The sequence below is a fragment of the Arachis hypogaea genome, chromosome 15 (assembly GCF_003086295.3).
Source record: "Arachis hypogaea cultivar Tifrunner chromosome 15, arahy.Tifrunner.gnm2.J5K5, whole genome shotgun sequence".
Taxonomy (NCBI): domain Eukaryota; kingdom Viridiplantae; phylum Streptophyta; class Magnoliopsida; order Fabales; family Fabaceae; genus Arachis; species Arachis hypogaea.
The window spans coordinates 3,803,975-3,822,939 of NC_092050.1; the positions used below are offsets into that span (position 1 = coordinate 3,803,975).

Here is an 18,965-nt window from a genome sequence, read left to right on the forward strand (position 1 = left end):
AACCCAGACCCCGATGTTATCTGTTTTCTTTCCAACCTACCATTGTAAAGAATGGAACCAAAACCATTAACATTATATATTGGGTAGCTTGTGCCCTTATTTATTGGACCCCAACTAAGTGCAACTAGTTCCGAATCTGTTGTGTCAACTAGGTGCACTTTGATGTATTCTCTGAACCAAGGAAAAAAATTATTTAGTGATGTATTAGGATTTGTTTCTTGGAATAACATAGAATACAATAGGATAAATAACAAAATTTCAGTGTAATGAAGTTTTGATTAGATGACGAATATAGGATCCTCAAAGTTTTAATTTACAAAATTTGGTTCTCCAATTTGGCATTTGTGACTCACGGCAGTCTCTGATCCTATTTTCGTCACAGAACCATTAACGACATGTTAAAATAGACTAACGTCTAATACACTAGACTCCCTATGAATATCTGACATGAAAATTAATTTTTTTACCTCAATATACTCTTTAAGAAGTCTTTAAAATCTTTAAGTGAAATTAGAATTAGGGTTTTAAATATTTCATAAAGAGCAAATTGAGGTTAAAAAACTTCAATTATCATTTCAGCTCTTTAAGAAGTCTTTGAGAAAGAGCTCACTATACTGAATTTATCTGCCAGGAACTGGTCTAAGTCCTCTACTACCATCACTATCATTAAGAAGTTATATAAAAAGATAGAAATTTATAAAATATTTGTTGCATAAAAAAATCTCTCTTCTTTTTGGGGGATGGTTAAAAATATTGTATAGATCCTTATCTAAATTGATTGGGCCGAAGCCCAAAATGGATACCCAATTCCCTAAAGTGAAGATAGCTATTGCTTGACCCAAACAAATCCATGATACCATTCTATCTAAGCCCAAACTTGTCGTTTGCTTTGGCACCAAACTGTCGTCAACTTAGCCACCTCGTTTTACGCCACACGCGGCAAATTGCTTCGACGCGCCGTCGTTCGCGATGGCCGTATCCGAAGCCTCAGCCTACCCTCCCATCGAGCCAACAAACTTCGATCTCATCATCGTTGGCACTGGCCTGCCGGAATCCATTCTCGCCGCCGCCGCATCCGCCGTCAAGAAGACTGTACTCCACCTCGACCCGAATTCCTTCTACGGAAGCCACTTCGCCACCCTCTCCCTAATTGATCTCACTTCTCATCTCAACTCCCATTCCGTCCCCGCACCACCACTACCACCATCTGCCGCCGGATCCGGTGATTCCGATTACGCCGTCGTGGACCTCGTCCACGATCCACTCTACTCCGATATTGAGGTCGAATGGCATGGTTCCGAGGACGAAACCTCGAAGATTCGAGAAGATTCCAGAAAATTCAACATCGATTTGGGAGGACCTAGGGCGCTGTTCTGCGCCGATAGTTGCATCGATCTGTTGCTGAAATCCGGAGCGGCACAGTATCTCGAATTCAAGGGCGTGGATGCGAGCCTCGTGTACGAGCCTAATGGCAGCGGTTTGGCGAACGTGCCGGATTCTCGCGGAGCGATTTTCAGGGACAAGAATCTTTCGCTGAAGGAGAAGAACCAGCTGATGAGGTTCTTCAAGCTCGTGCAGCAGCACCTTGCTGGTGGTGGCGATCAAAGTGAAAGTGGCGGCGACATTCAGAAGATTTCGCAGGAAGATCTGGAGAGTCCATTCGTTAGTTTCCTGGATAAGATGCGGTTGCCGCCAAAGATAAAATCGTATTCACCATTTTCTATATGCTAGTGAGAATTTAATTTTTCATTATTTATTTTATTCTGTTGCATGTTATCATTAATTTGAGGATAATGGGTTTGTGGTTTGAATGTGTTATACGGCAATATCTGCAAGTCCACGTATTAGTGCATATGCTTACTGCAGCATGCTGATTTGATTAGAAAATTAGGGTGTTTTAGTTGCTGAGAATTCCCAGCATTATGGAGATGGCAGTTCTTACAATCCATGGTTGCATTCTGATCTAGTCCCTCAGCATTTAAGAATTGCTAAGCCAAAAATGTAGGGGAAAATGTTTTTGGCCTGTTGTTTCGCTCTTCACAAAGTGAAACTCTTGGCTTCTATTATGGTGCTTTATTGTGATAGTAATTTGAAAAAAAAAAGAAAGATATGAGAAGAATAGGAGGGAGAGTTTCATACCTTATGCTTTGAAAATTAGAATCAAATCACCAAGCTGTCTTGACTTACAATGACAGAATAATAAAAGACCCTTTTGAACACTTAAAATTTTTGTAAAAGATGGATGAGTTAAGGCTTTTCTAGTGTTTGAATTATAGTAACTTTTTCCCTTTCCCTGAAGTTGCTTTGTCCTATCTAAGTCATTGGTTAAACAGTTCAAATCTTAAAATAGTTGGTGGTGGTTCACTTTGTTAGTTGGATGGGGCATTTGATATATTTTTCTTGGGAAAGGTGAAACGAGTACTCCCTTTGTTCTATGACATCTGGTGCTTTGGAAATTTGATAGGTTAAAAAGATCATTGTATTTGGATATTATTAATGTATCTGGATATAGTTATGAAAGTAGTGAATTTCCAAAGCGACAGATGTTGTGGAATGGAGGGATTACCTTTTAGTGCAATGAAGAGAACTGTATCTTGTTTCATCTCTCAGTGGTAATTTTGAGCAAAATTTGCTAAGCTTGGCTGTATGGTGTATATATTGCATGCATGACCTGCTGAAATGCTTCAGTACACTAAGGGCTATGACTTGCTGTCTTCTACAGAATTCTTTTGTATGCTATCGCCATGTTAGATTATGACCAAGACAATAATGAGGTTTGCAAAGATTTGCTCAAGACAAAGGATGGTATTGATCGTTTAGCTCAATACAGCTCATCTGTTGGAAGGTAAGTTCTAATTGAATTGCTTTCATGCTTTGAGGTTGCCTGACTTGTTATGGGAACATGTTTAGATACTTACCTTGGTTCGCACAGGTTTCCTAATGCACCAGGGGCTTTGCTTTATCCTATTTACGGTGAAGGAGAACTACCACAAGCTTTCTGTCGCCGTGCTGCTGTCAAAGGTTGCATTTATGTAAGTTCCAGTAGATTTAAAATATTTAACTGATATTCTCTCCAAAAGTTGCGTATCTTTGTTCAACCATTATTTTAAACAGTGATTCTGTGTATATCAAATGCTTCTTGTTTGTATTTTGTTCATTTTTATTTGTCAAATCTCTTCTCTCTCTCTCTCTCTCTCTCTCTCTCTCTCTCTCTCTCTCACACACACACACACACACACACACACACACAGTGAAGAGGTTATCTTTGTTGAATTATTGCCATGGAAGTGGTAATCCTCTATTTTTTGGGTTAGCATGAAATTCATTTATCTCTTATCTGTTCTTGATAATAGTTGGAATTTCTCTAATATTTTGTTGGCAAACTAAAAGATATGGTTAACTCTTTTGTTGCTTCCATGTATTCAAAAATATTATGTAGTTTCTTATATGTTAAAGCTTCTGATTCAGGTTCTCAGGATGCCAGTTACTTCTCTGCTTATTGATAAGGTGCAGAAATATATCTTTGTATTGTTCTTTTTTGTAATACATTTCTGTGAGAAGAGATGAGGTGAAGAGGTTGGTCAACTTTGTTGGAATTTCACCTTTTGTCATTTTTAAATCAATGCGCAGGTTACTGGGTGTTATAAAGGTGTCAGACTAGTTTCAGGTCAAGATTTATATAGCCATCAGCTAATCATGGATCCGTCATTTGTGATTCCATCACCACTGTCCCCATCTCTAGGCGATTTTCCCAGAGAGAAGATCCAATTATTGAGTCAGAGAGATTTGAAAGGAATGGTGGCCAGGGGGATATGCATCACAAGGAGTTCCATAAAGCCTGATTTATTAAATTGCTCAGTGGTGTATCCCCCTAGATGTAAGAGATTTAAATACTGCATTTTATTTGGCAGAGGCACATGATAAAATGAGAAAGAAATTAATTTTTTTTTCTTTCATTCCCCCAATAGCTTTGTATCCTGAACAAGTGACGTCGGTCAGAGCTCTTCAAATAGGATCAAACCTTGCTGTTTGTCCCGCGGGCACGTAAGTTTTCCTCTAAATAATCACCGACATACACTTATTATGCATTTGGTTTTCCTTTAAATTTCCTTTTTACCTTTCCTTAAACCTTCTATTTATTTTTATTTTAATACTTCTAGATTTTGTTTATATAGTATTGGCTGGGATTTGGCACAGTATCATAATGTATTATGTAGTAGACCAGTGGCTTTAAAAAATTACTTTTGTACTGTGGTTCCCTTAGTTTATATATTTTGTCACAATCTGATGTTTGATGATTGTTTTCTGTCTTAGAGGCTGACTTGATACAAAAGACGCTTGTTCTTCTGAGAGAAGATTCACAGACTTAGATCCGTATCCTTATATCCATTCCATCCAACTTTGAAAACAAATAATGAAGTTGTATATATATATATATATTCCCTTCCTCATATTGCTCTAGAAGGGATCGTTATCGTTAATGCTATATACATTTCATTTATAGGCATAATTTGTAAGGTCGTTGCTTCAACAAGTCAACCTAGATGCTCCTTTTGCTGTTTAACTATCACTTCAACCTTTGATTGTGATTACCAGTCCACCAATGGTGCTTCCTCCATTGTCAGACATTGTCTAGATAAAGACATGCCCCCTTCTCAAAGAGATCATGTCTTGTATTTGTTTGTAGTTGCTCCCACGTCTATATCTTTTTGTTAGCTTACTCATATTCGTTATTCAAAACTACTAATGGTGCTTTTATATCTTGCAGCTTTATTTTATACTTCTCCACTGTGTGCAATGATGCTGATGAAGGAAAGAAGTTATTAAAAGCAGCCATGAATGCTCTTCTTACACCGCCTGTGTCTGTAACCTCTGAAAGTAATCCAATTGTTCAAAGTGATAATGAAGATGTAAAACCCATTGTGCTCTGGAATGCATTTTATATCCAGAAAGTATTCACGGTGTGCCTCTAATCCTGACTAGTTCGCATGTTGCTTTCCCTGATGTGTAGTTTTACCTGCAAATATTGTTGATCACTCCTTTAAATGTATTATTTTGAGATAGTATTGACATAGGTTCCCCCCTTCTCTATCTCCGTATATTAAAAGAATAAAATAGGGTAATGATTGTCACTTCTATTTTCTATAATGCCACTCCATACTTGATTTTTTTGCCTTGTATGTTTGCATGAATTTGTTAAAAAATGAGTAATATTATCAAAATATGAGTGACAATATCAATTCTCCAAAATAAAATATGGAAATCAATTGAAATGTTGAGAGTTAAGAGTATTATATGGTCCTTCTGGGTCACATACCGTAATTGTCTTTATAGAGCACGACCAATAGTGTCTTAAGAATCTTTGCATATCAAATTTCATACAAACAGAAGCATTCTGTAGCATTGATATAGACTTTCTTGGCTTATGGATGTACTGTTCTTTCAATCCCAGGGTAAATTTGACTCTATGACCTCCGCTCCAACACCAGATGGAAATCTAAACTACGCTGACATTTTAGATGCGACTGAGAAGGTATGCCTTTTATTTTCTTAGGTTAAAATATAATCTTTTCTTCTGTGTTATGCCTTGCATGTATAACTTTATTTGACTGCTACTCAAATAGCTTCCCCTTGCATTTGTATATTCTTGTTTAAAAGAAAAGAAAGGGATATTTTTTCTGCATTCAAGTCTTTGCGATAATTAAGGACCAAAATAAATTATGATCATATTAATTAATGATTAGCATATTTGCTGATGCTTATTCATTTGGTGGCGTGACAGCTATTCGGTCAAATGTACCCAGATCAAGCATTCTTTCCAAAGACAGAATCACCTGAAGATACTATGGATGAGAATGGAGTGATTATGGAAAGCTAATCGAAGGTCAAGTAGACTGATCTTCTCGCAGGACTGCAACACCAATCATGTGATCTGGGTGACAGTAAGTTGTGAAGTTAGATATATGCATCTCCCAATTTGTAGATTTAGGTAAGAAGGTCGCAAGTCAAAATTTTGGGAGAACAAAAACAAAGAGGTCATCAGGCTCGGAAAAAAAAAAAAACTACTGAGTCTATAATGTTTATCTGAGCAGACAGATTCTGATTTGGTGCTGTATATATCACTTTCAAGCCATGTATGTTGTGGACAAGTTGCAACTTAAAAATGATTCTACTGTATAGCACTATTGTTGTACAAGCATATTTAATTTTCAAGACATTAACGATAAATGGATTGTTTCTCTTACAAGTTACAACAATAAGCTGCTGAATTTCGAGTTTTTGCCAATGTTTACTTTTTGAGTCTGGAGATTCATTTCATGCACAGATAAAACGGCTCGCCGAAGAATGACAAATCAGATAGCCGAAAGAGAATTATATATATATATATATATATATATATATATATATATATATATATATATATATTATCAATTTACCATAAAATAAAATGCATCCTCTCTACAATTAAAAATGTGTGGGAGAATTAAAAATATATGAGTAGGATGTAAATGAAGTTTGACTTATTTAAGTTTTTATTCTGTTATTGGTATAACATATATATTAAAATACAAAATACACATTAAGAATGAATTAAATTATGTATATTTATATATATATTAAAATACAAAATACACATTAAGAATGAATTAAATTATGTATATTTATATATAGTGACTGATTTGATAATTAATTTTTTATGTGTATATAATATTTTTCCTTTTTTAGAGTACTTGTTTTTTTTTTTTTTTATTTGTAACCTTATTTGGTAGCTTAGGTAGCTTTCTTTTGCAACCACAACTATACTATTTTGGTTCAATATGTATAATTTTTTATCTTAGGAAGTAGTTGATGAAATGTTCCTTTTGGTTATATAAATTACTAACTATATACTTAAGGTCTAGAAGCTCTATTTTTATCAATTATTTACATGACTATATTCATATTAAGAGTTTTATTTTTAGATATGAGAAGGAGGAAGAAATTTGATGGAGGAACCATTTTGACTTATAATTTAAAATCGAAGGACCATTTTAATTAATTTAACGTGTCATATAAAATTTTTGTTAGCCTGTTAATTTGGTGATTGCTATCTTTTAAAATAAAATACTATTTAATTATTAAGTTGTAAAATGTAAACATTAGAGAGAGAAGTAAATTAGTGTATTAGGGAAGCTGTTCACGTCCACATTTTGTTCCTCAATTTGAACCTTTAAGATATAATTTAAAAATTAAGAATTGATGACTGCGTCAAAGATGTACTTGCTATTACTAATACTAGTATATCGGAGAATTTTGAATTGATTAGTTTAAGTAATCTCAGATTGTAGAACAAAAGAGTATCTCGAATCTACATCGAGGTATTGACGGCCATTCTCAAATATCGCAGAACCGAACGGAATATGATAAGATAAAATGGAGGTAGAAGGTTTATGGGTCGTGAACTTCTTTTTTTGGAGAAAAAACAATGACGGTATTCGGAGAATAAGCATCGATTAATTCTGTGCCAATAAACGATTCAGATTCAAGAAAAATAGCGTCTGTAGACAATATGTAAAAGAATCTCACTTTAGTCATGTAATCAGTCTACCATTTTGCATTTTTGCCCGTTTGAGAGAGTTTAAGTTAGCTATTTGCCCAAGCTAATTGGAAGGTAGATAGATTTGTGTTGGAGTTGATCAAAAGTAGCTTATAAATCAGCTGGTATTAAATTAGGTCATCTAGTTTGATTTATTTTTTATTTCAGTCTATCTTTAACATTTGTTTTTAAATTAAAAAAAACTAAAAACTAACAAAATATTAAATTTTAATTTTTATACAAAAAATCAATATTTCTACATAATTATATATGTATTCTTAAAAAATCTATTTTTAATAATATTGGTATAATTTTAATTTTGATATACTATCGGTATAAAACGTTTTACATAATTATCCAATTACATTTATTCTTTTAGATGACCATTTAAGTTATCAATATAAGATGTAGTTATGTTTGCTAGCGTTATGCTATATAATTAGATGCACGTACAAAACTATTTTACACTAATAATGCATCAAAAATAAATTTTATTTGTATAATTTTATATTATGTAATAATATTTTTAACAAATATAGTTATTTAAGATATTTTAAATTTTAATATGAAATATACTATTATATGTCAAGTAATATAAAATATTAATTATTTTATATTTTATTTATTGCAATAAAAAATAACATCTTAATATGAATTTATTTTTAATATAATAAAAACGTTACTCATATCATTAATCAATTTCAATTAATAAAAATATTTATAATTTTTTATGTATTAATATTTTTTGTATTTATTTAAAATATATTATATAGAAATAGATATTTATTTATTTATATACTAATATGTTCTATATTTATTAAGATCTATCAATATTTTTTATAGCATTTTTAGTTTTTATAAAATTTAATTATTTATAAAAAATAGCATATTAAATGCACATAAATTATTTGGGTTCATTTTAGACAAATGTTTTTTTTATAATTAACATTTTATAATGGTATTTAAAAGTGGCACATGAATTAAATTTACAAATAGCAAAGGTACTTGTTATTGGTATTTAGAAGAAAGGTTTGTAAGATGCATAGTTACATTTTTTAATTGTAGTTAGCTTTGTGTCACGGTCTTGGACACACTCTAATATTATTGTGTCGACACTTGAACTTATTCAACATTTTGAGTTAAGACAAAGTCAGTCTAACCCTCAATACTTAGCAAGAAAGTTAAGAATACAATAAAACACAAGAGAAAAGAAGTTTTGGTGGAAGAACACTTTATTACTCAAGTGTCTATTACAAATGACTCACACATAACTCACTCTAACTCTCACCTCCTATTTATAGCCGTCCACCTCCTCAATGGATGGTTAAAATTAAATATAATTAACGGTCCAAATTAATCATCTAGAACTTTCATTACAAATATTTATCCTACCACTACTTTCTGAATACTTCTAGATTATTCCATACTACTCTTCATACTTCTATATACATTCACACTCTTCTAGAATATTCTATGACCTCCCAGAGTCTTCTAGAACCTTCTAGAGTATTCCGAGACCTTCTAGGACATTCTAGAACGTTCCGGAACCTTCTAGAGCATTCTCAAATACTCCAAAAAACTATATAAACACTGTTAAATCTAACCTAAAATTTACCGTGACATTCTCTCCCCACCTAATGTGCAAACGTCCTCGTTGTGTTCTGCTCATAATGGCGCTATAGGTGTTCTTGGAATTGTCATAGATCTTCATGAGCTTTCTAACTAGCTTCAGTTATCGGGAGCCCTTTCCACTTGATCAAGTATTGAATACTTGGTGCTACCCCTCTTCGTCGCACGACACGATTAGCTAAGATCTATTCGATTTCCTTATCAAAGGATCTAATCACCACGGGCGGAGCACGACTCGAGTCACCTCTACGCGGTTCGTCTTGGTCTCCATAATATGGTCTAAACATACTCACATGGAAGACTGGGTAGATCTTCATATAGGGAGGGAGTTGTACTTTGTAAGCAACCTTCTCAACACGTCCAATGATCTCAAATGACCCTTTGTATTTGCAGATTAAACCCTTATGAACTTTGCGAAAGGTTTTGAATTGTTGTGGAAGAAGTTTGATCATTACCTTGTCTCCCACTTGATAGCTTACATGCCTCATCTTATCTGCCCATTTCTTCATCCTCTTGGCAGCTTTGTCGAGGTAAGAACGAGTGACATCTGCTTGTTCTTCCCATAACTTAATCATATGATAAGCTCAAGGGCTCTTCCCTGAGTAAGAAGAAGAAAGAGAATGAGGTGTAAGCGGCTTTTGTCCAGCACAATTTCGAATGGGCTTTTCCTTGTGGACTTGCTCCTTTGCAAATTGTATGAAAATTGAGCAATGTTGATGAGTTTTGTCCAATTATTTTGATTAGCGTTTACAAAATGTCTCAAATAACACTCAAGTAAGACATTCATTCTCTCAGTCTGCCTATCGGTTTGAGGATGGAAGCTTGTTGAGAAATGAAGCTCCGACTCAAGGAGTTTGAACAGCTCTGTCCATAGTCGTCTTGTGAAGTGTGGATCTCGATCACTAATAATGTTTTTAGACAATCTCCAGTACTTCACCACATTCTTGAAGAATAGCCGTGGTGCAAGTATTTCACTTTTTAAATTTAGAAGTATTTACAAAGTTATAGTAGGATAGATATTTGTAATGAAGATTTTAGATAATTAATCTGGACCGTTGATTAGATTTAATCCTAATCATCTATTAAGAAAAGTGGATAGCTATAAATAGGAGGTGAGAGTTAGTTTGAGTTATATATGAATCACTTATAATAAACACTTGAGTAATAGAATATTTTTTTCACCAAAACTTTTTTTTTGTGTTTTCTTGTATTCTTACTAGATACTGAAAGTTAGGTTGACTTAATTTTAATTAAGTTAAGTAAATCTGAATATCAATACAATAACATTAGAGTGTATCTAAAATCGTAATATTTGGCTATTTGAATAAAAAATTCAAATGAGATATAACATCAATTTATACTACTACTCTCCTAGCCTACGCATTGACATTGTTAATTTCAGCAGATCAGTTATGTCAATACACACTTAACAATTTATTCGCATCATGAATATGGTGTTCTATTTTTTTTATTAGGAGAGTACCTAGTAATTTTCCATTAGCATGTTCTGTTATATATACCAATTTAATATCGGGTATTTAATAATGAGTCATTTCCTCAAAAAGTGCGTAATATAAAATTTTTACTAGTTTCCTACATTATACCTCCATTGCTCTACTACTTTGGAAAAGGAAACATCCTTTTATGTCAAACACGAATACAAAGAGAAGGTGAATTTTAGCCTGCGCCTGTTCAAAAGAGGCGTCTGGAACGCCTTGTACTTTCTGACACAGGTTTGTCGGTCATTTGTAAGTTTATACTCATTTTCAGTTTTGATCACTAGATATAGTACTATCTGAATTTAGACCACTTTTATTATTAATAGTTAGAAAATAGCCCCACAATTTCATGAAGCTTTTTTTTGGACCGTGACTTGCTCTTCTAGTCTTCTATAATAATGGGCCAGCCCAATTTTTTGCAACATTAAATGACTATTAAAAGTCTAGTTTGTACTTATCATAAAAAAAAAAGTCTAGTTTGTACTTAACCAAAAAAAAAAAAAGTCTAGTAGTAGTATGTGAAAAAATATACTTCACATTAGTTACATGAATTCTATACATATAATTATGTAACAGTCGTACTATATGAATAACAATTTTTTTTTAAAAAATCATGAAATATGTTATTTCTTTTTTTTTTAGAATTTTGCTATCATAGATTCTAAAAACATTAGTTAAACATATAATAAAAAAAATATTTTAATATTATTTATTACAATTTTTTTTTACATTTTTAATATAGGATAGCAAAACCCTTCTTTTTAAAACATGGAAAATGAAAATTAAAATATTGACATGCATTAATAACTAACTGGGTTTTATTAAGTAAACAATGACTTTTGTAAACAAAGCAAATAATGGGTTTTAGCATTGACCCAATAAAGTAAAAAAATACTCCATCTCAAATTAGCTCTTAAACTTTAATATTGGGATAACCATCTGCACACCTAGTGAATTGAATATCCAACCATTGTTAACTGTGTATGAGTAAATCGAATAAAAAAAATAACCATCTAATTAAAAATAATGAACATAATTATCTGCATACCTATTGAATTAAACATTTGACATATCCATTATTCACATTATTTAGTATTCTCATTATCTACCTAAACTTTTCCTAACTAAAGCTAACCATTATTTGAATGCTTTCATTACATCAAATTGTTTTCATTTGCTTCATTTCCTTTAAATTTGATGGCTATAAATCCGTAGTACAAGAGTTTACTTAGCATGTCTTGTTAAGATTTTTATTAATAAAAAATTAATAGTCTTTATTTAAATAAATATAAAAATTTTTCAATTAATAAATTTAATATATGTGATAAACGTTCGCTAATATAATCTTGGTGAAAACTATTTAAGGAAGTGGACAATTACTAGTTATATTTCCCGTAATAATTAATGTGTCGTGATTTCACTAATGCATTTTGAACGACAAAATGTTCCAATAAATACCATGCTTAAATTAGTATTCACAAATTCACGAACAAAAAAGGAGTTGACAACTACATAATATTGTTCTATAGAATTAGAATCAAATTTCATAATTGTTAAAATCATTTTTTAAGTCAACTCCAAAAAATAACTTATTGAAATATTTAATTTTTTGGTACTGAATAAATTATTTAAATAATTCTGCATTTTTTAACAAAAACAACTCTGTTTTTGGTTAACACAAAACAACTAAATTTGTTTATGGCTATACACACAACAATCATTTAATTCTTAATATTTGCCTATGGTTCAGTTTGTTACAATTTTTCTTGTCCAGTGTGCAAAAATATTCTCACAAAAAACGTATCACTTTTCTAATATATTCACACATTTTTTTTTTGTCAAGAATATATTCACACATTTAAAGGGCATTCCTTACCAACCAAAAATGTATTCATACATTTAATTAGCCCAACTAAAAAGTCCACTGGACCACCAAAAACTGAAAACATGTTTACACATTTAACATCTAATGTATGTATATTACATTTTCACCACAAACACAAGAGGCCATAACGTAATTATAAAAATACAGGATAAAACTGGATGGAAGTCACATAAATACACGTCATTGTCACATAAAAATACGTGTCTGTTGCATAGAAAGCCACAGCAACAAAAAAGGACAGGCGTTCCAGATGCCTCTTTTGAACAGGCGCAGGCTAAAATTCACCCAAAGAGAAAGATAAGGTAGATGTACAATATTTTAACAGTTTGACGAATCAGTAGTATATATATTTTTTTAATTATTTGGTGGATTAGTATTCTGTACTCTATATATTTTTTATTTTTAAATATTTCTAAAATTAGTTGTTTAGAATTAAAATATTTATTATATTCTTTATACTAGTTTTAAAATTAATTCTAAAAAATATATTTTTTTAGTTTTTTATTTTTGATTTTTTTATAATTTTATAATAATTTAATATCAATCCAAAAATAAAATAAACTCAAATTAAAACAATAAAATAAAAATGTTTTAGTCCAAATAAAATTTTAATGTGTCTTTTTTTTAGTTAAGAAGTACTAAAATTTTATATACAATTTTAATCAAAGAGTATTAAAATTTCGTATTATTTTAGAGTACTAAATCAAGTGCTGAGTATTTATACATAAATATTTTTATTTAAAAATAAATAAATAATAATTAAGATATAAATACTTAAATTTTACTTTTATTGTTTTTGCATAAAAGATTCTTTAAGACAAAACTGAATGGCTTCATGGTTATTTAAGAAACTGATGTGATTTTAATAATTTGCGTTACTCAACTCAATAGTACTCTCTTTTACTCTTTTTGCTCCATCTACACAAGTTAATAGCCTCATTTATCTCACAATAATAACTATTTGATTCGCTAACAATTTTTAAGTTACATTTAAATAAAGGAGCATTTTCTAACTAGCAACATTCTTTTTAATTTTTTAATTATTTTTTTATGAATTTATTTTTGTATAACTAAATATTTTTTCAAAATTATTTAGTTGTATAAAATTATTTAATTTAAACATACAGGCTTATATATAGGAATAGAAACATATGATTAATGGCCTTAATGCAAGTAAAAAAAATTTGCCTTTAAGACTTGCAGATCAAGCTTCATTGATCATTAAAAAAAAAGTTAAAAAAGAAAAATAAAAACACGTTCTATTTTGGCTTTGACATGATTTTAAACTGATCCCAAACCAACTAAGAAAAGCGGAGAGTCATGCAAACTTAACACTTTAAAAGCCGCTTCCTTTCCCTCATTTCGTTCTCCCTTTCTTTCTTTCTCTCTCTTAGTCATGCTGTCTTCTTCAGCATGGATTCCTCACTCAGCATCCTCTTAGTCTTCAACAACACCATCCAACCAGGTACTCAACCCTCAAACTTCAAACCTCACCATACCCATGCATTTCATCACTCAAATTTCATAACTTCCACATTTCTCCGTTCAAAAAACTGTGATTTCTTCTGGTGGGGTGGTGCCAAACGTTGCAAGTTTTCAATTTTTATCTTGTTTTTGTTGTTTTATTTTGTTGGGGTGTGTGCATTTGCAGAGTTGTTCAGGAGCGTGCATGTGTATTGCAGAGAATTATTGGATGGGGACGAAAGGGAGGAAGAAGAAGTGGTAGTTGAGAGGGAGTTTGTGTTATCTGAGAGTGGCTTCTACGTGGAAATGAAGTGCACTCCAATTCTCACATCACTCAAGCTTTGTGTTGATGATGTTTGTGAAGGTTACAAGAATGGTGTGTGGCTTTGTGTCTTTGCGTTTCATGCTGATCACACGCCTCAATTCACACACATTCCTTCAATTTTGTTGTTCGCCAGGTAGTGCCTATTTGCTGTTTGATATAATTTCTCTTTGAATTATGTGATCATTATTTCCCCATTTTCAGAAATTTTGAATTGGTCCATTTGATTGAACAGTTATTTTCTGTGTTTTGTGTTTTCCCTTCCCACTGTACACCTAAATTGATCAATCTACTGGGAATCAAATGGACCAACCTAGTGTTTGTAGAAAAAAGTCATTTAGAGAAGCCAATTGTTGTAACATTGGAAAATTAAATCAGGGTGAGTGCTGCATAAATGTTTAACAAAGCTTTTAGTTGTACTTTTCAAGTTGTAATTGGATGTGGATCTCCCCTGTTTCTTCCTTTGAGAAAATAGAGAGTTCTTTTATGAGAGTGAAACAATGTTTCGGTACGAAACTGGTTGACCCTTATAAACTGTTTCTTTCTATCTTTGTAACAGCAATATCTACCAGCTGATCCACATTTGTTTATCCAGTCTAGTTTGTTGCAGTGGATAACTGTACACTGTAATATAGTGGACCGAAAGTGGAGTAGGTGTATATTCCTTTATTTATATTCTTTTATTTTTCTTAGTCCTGAATATGTTTCTTGATTTATTGTTTATCCTGGGAAATAAGCAATGGCTACTCAGACTGAACACATTTGGTTGAAGCAACATATTTTTCATGTTATATGAAAATGTGAGCAGGTCTAGTAATCTTATATCATATTCTAACTCTCTATTATCATAACTTAATTTTATTTATCCTTTCAGAAACTCAAAACTCAAGGCAATTCCCAACTTGCTTAATGATCTCCAGATTATATACAAGCTGGAATTGAAAGCAGAAGTCAAAGATGATCTGCTAGATTCTTCAAAGGAAGAATCACAGGGAAATAGCGATGGTCACCAATCACCACAGAAAGCCTTGCCAGTATTTAATCAGGATCTAAATTGCCTTCCTTTGGATGAAGACACAACTGAGTTGATCGACAAGAAGACAAATGTTGAAAGCTTACCAGGTTCAGAGTCGGTCTTCTCTTAATCCAATAGTAATAGACATAACTGTCTAGCACAGTTCACTCGATATGGATAAAATTATAGTGCAGTAGATATGTTAGCCAGATGATCTCTGCTTGCCCAGCCTATGCTAAATTCTCCGTCTCATTTATGAAGATTCCAATTGTAGAGTTAATCATCTCATTTGATTAGATGAATGGTTGCAGGTTTTGGAGCAAAGAAAAGGAGGGCGCAAAGCGACCACATAGCGAAAATTGCTTTACCAGATTTGGTCAAGTACTTTGATGTGCCAATTGTAGAAGCGTCAAGAAATCTGAATATTGGGCTTACAGTTCTCAAGAGAAAGTGCAGAGAATTTGGTATTCCCCGCTGGCCACATAGGAAGATAAAATCACTTGACAATCTCATTCATGATCTTGAGGTCCTTCTTTCTTCCTCTTATTTTATTATGAAGATCTTACTATTCTTAATGTCAAGCTATTTGTATACAAATTTCTGGATGACTTTTATCCATATACCTACCTCTTAAAGATCACATATTTGAACAGAAATCAAACATTTATGTGCATCTACCTAACATATCTCTTGAACTAATAATATTGCTAGAAACGTAATGATGAAATGAATGGTAAAATTTGTTTTTTAAGGTAGAATGGTTGAAAACTTTTATTGCTTTCTATCTTTCACTTAAGTATTATTCATAATAGACTGATAGTTTAAAGTTCTTTAAAATCTGGCTAGTGTGCATGGTGTAAGTTTTACATTTTTAAGACATGAAGACTCTCTGCATTTTTTCTTGTAGAACATTTGATGGAGGTATCAAGTATGTTGAAGTGCACTTCAAATCATCATAAGTGGGCTTGTAATCCTTGCTTAGTTTATATTTTGTGAATATTGTTAATTTTATGGTCTTGTTCTGGTGTTCATAAAGGTCTAATTTGTTGCATTCCAGTTTTTCTAAAATCTTGAAATAAGAAAAAGTAAAATGATTATGGAAGAGAAGAGGAATTGGGTTATGTGGTTTTATCCTGTGAGCTACAACACTTGATAAGCATAAATAATGACATGAATTTGGAAGATGGAGATGATCATTTAGTGTGCCCTATATTTTGCTGAATAATTCAATATTTTCTGTTCTTTGGTATACATTCTTTAAAATTGATTTGAAATTTAGACATGATAATATAGTATTTGAAGTTTTCTTAGATCGTTAACATTTGACTTCAATGCATAACTTAAAAGTTGGAGATGAGAATGTCACACTAGATGATTTGGTTATATCTTGTGAAGAAGGTCTATAGAAGACTTAATGAGGAAAATAGATTAGATATAAGGGAGACAAAGAACACTAGGAAAAGCTAAGCACTACAAGGTTAATGATTTGATGCTAAGGCAATATTAATCTGTGTTACGGCCCAATTTGGTAAAGCTTTTTGGAGACGTGCAAACTGCAAAGCACAAGTACTCCACCTTGTGTTTGGTAAATAAAAAAAATCTTGTGCTTCTGTTTTTAGTTTTGTAAATTTATGGGTGCTTTAAAAGCACTAATGACAGATAATTTTCAAAGCTAGTTTGTGCTTTTCAAAGTTAACAAGTCTAATATGACCTTATGCATTTTTTTGTAGCTTATGCATATTAAAAGTTACTTTTATTTTGATTTACCAAACATAGCTAATACAAATCTTGAAAAATTAAAGTTTTATCAAATCGGGCCGTAACTGACTCATCTAGACGTCTACTGGACAAGACTTGGTTGTTATAGTTTGTTCATAGATTTTTTTTTCCTGTGTTGTTTTTTTCCCTATATTTGAAGGCTTTTGAGTGTGGTTTATTATGATCTTTGCCTCATGCTTTGTTTAGTTATTTACTTTTTTATGCTTCAACTGCGTTTTGAATAAGTGGTCCCTGAGTAAAATCTTTTGGACAGCCTTGTACTCCCTACAAAGTTATAATTTGGAGTCCACACTGCGGAACATTCCCTAACTTATACAGAGGTTTCGTGCAGGAAGAGGCGAAACACCAAGAACCAAAGGACAAGGTGGCAGCGATGGCGATGGTGAGGAGGCAAAGGATGTTGGAATGCGAAAAGGAAAACATGGAGAAGAAGCCCTTCATGGACATACAAACTGAGACCAAGAGATTCAGGCAAGATGTGTTCAAGAGAAGGCACAGAGCTAGAGCTGTTGAAAAACATAGTTCTGCAGTTTAAAGCACTTGGCACTTTTTTCAAAAGAGTTAAAAAGAGACAAACAAAATCATAGTTTGCAGTAGCAGATTTATAGTTTAATACTGAAACCTATACTGTTTTCTGCTTCTTATGGCCAATTTGGCCCCTTTTTTATTTTATTTTATTTTGTTTTTTACATATATATGAATTTTAATTTCAATATCTGCTAATATATCCTTGGAGCTCAGTTCCTATCTTCTATATAATACAGTATGAGCTGTATTAGGCTTAAACTTCTCTCTCAGACTTTAATTTTGAAGATGTTTCTTATTTGTATTATTTCTGAATTTAATTTTTAATGTATTGTTGGTGTTAATAATTTTATATGTATATCTAATTACAAAATATCACATTAATAAATTATAAAAATTAAATATAATTTAATAATTATATAAAATATTTTACATTATTAATGTATTCAAATTAAACTTGCCTTAGGAGTCGAGTGATGTCTAAACCTTAAAGATGGTATTAGAACTTAGAAGTTTCGTCTTTAAATTTTAAGATGATACATATATACATTGTCACACGTGCTATGCTACCTTTATTGCTTGTGCCTAAGTAGAAAAGAAAAAGGAAGCCATAAAAAATCTACAAAAAATTTAGATGTTGAAAAAAATGTTCTTAAGAAAATTAAATCAACAAAAACACCCTTAAATGATTTTAGAAAACAAAAATAATTAAATATTACATATATTTTGAAAAAAATACAGATTGAACTTTATTTAAAAATGAGATTTTTTTTTAAATTTAATGATCTTGTGTTTTGAAAGAGTTTTAGAAATCAAATTTTATTCTGATTTTATATATATATATATTTTTAAATAGTTATACAAATAATTTTTACAGAAAATCATATCACATGTCTAAGCTTGTCAAATACCCAAAAAAAATGTATTTTTTAATTATTTTTATCGCGTTTATAAATTTCTAAAGCGTTTTTATAGTTTTAATCTTTTAAAAATATTTCTAAATCTTTTAAGGTCATTTTTAGTAGCTACTGAATAAAAATATATTTTGACTTTAATTCTTTCATATTCATTTATAAATTTAATATCGATACGGGTGGACCAGTGTGTGAAAGAAATTGATGTGTCTTTTTCAGCGAAGTGCTAAACAACTAAGTAAGTATTGTGTTAAGATTTTAGTCAAGTCATGGCGATTGTTTGCTTGGATTGAATTTGTTTTTCAAATATAGAAAATACAACAAAGAAATATATGAATAAACATGTTCCTTTCACGT

The 18,965-nt window shown here is 31.6% G+C and overlaps 2 protein-coding genes across 2 annotated transcripts; both read left to right on the forward strand.

Annotated features, from left to right (window-relative positions):
- Positions 1–198: 198 nt before the first annotated feature.
- LOC112747651 (rab escort protein 1-like) lies at positions 199–6,257 on the forward strand. The gene is made up of 9 exons (XM_025795802.3): positions 199–1,706; positions 2,723–2,845; positions 2,933–3,032; positions 3,469–3,507; positions 3,631–3,877; positions 3,969–4,044; positions 4,769–4,961; positions 5,453–5,533; positions 5,783–6,257. The coding sequence occupies exons 1-9, from the start codon at positions 970–972 to the stop codon at positions 5,876–5,878; spliced, it is 1,692 nt and encodes a 563-aa protein (XP_025651587.1). The 5' UTR covers positions 199–969; the 3' UTR covers positions 5,879–6,257.
- A 7,615-nt stretch (positions 6,258–13,872) lies between these two features.
- LOC112747652 (protein RKD5-like) lies at positions 13,873–17,925 on the forward strand. The gene is made up of 5 exons (XM_025795803.3): positions 13,873–14,054; positions 14,241–14,511; positions 15,250–15,497; positions 15,702–15,916; positions 17,501–17,925. Exons 1-5 carry the CDS (start codon positions 14,003–14,005, stop codon positions 17,702–17,704), a joined length of 990 nt encoding a protein of 329 aa, XP_025651588.1. The 5' UTR covers positions 13,873–14,002; the 3' UTR covers positions 17,705–17,925.
- The last annotated feature ends 1,040 nt before the right edge of the window (positions 17,926–18,965 follow it).

Excerpts from the sequence above, each read along its gene's own strand:
- LOC112747651 (XM_025795802.3), top strand. The coding sequence starts at position 970 with ATGGCCGTATCCGAAGCCTCAGCCTACCCTCCCATCGAGCCAACAAAC. Across the intron at positions 2,846-2,932 it reads TACAGCTCATCTGTTGGAAG|GTTTCCTAATGCACCAGGGG; the intron begins GTAAGTTCTAAT and ends TGGTTCGCACAG. Across the intron at positions 4,045-4,768 it reads GCTGTTTGTCCCGCGGGCAC|CTTTATTTTATACTTCTCCA; the intron begins GTAAGTTTTCCT and ends TATATCTTGCAG.
- LOC112747652 (XM_025795803.3), top strand. The coding sequence starts at position 14,003 with ATGGATTCCTCACTCAGCATCCTCTTAGTCTTCAACAACACCATCCAA. Across the intron at positions 14,055-14,240 it reads CAACAACACCATCCAACCAG|AGTTGTTCAGGAGCGTGCAT; the intron begins GTACTCAACCCT and ends GTGCATTTGCAG. Across the intron at positions 15,498-15,701 it reads AAATGTTGAAAGCTTACCAG|GTTTTGGAGCAAAGAAAAGG; the intron begins GTTCAGAGTCGG and ends GAATGGTTGCAG.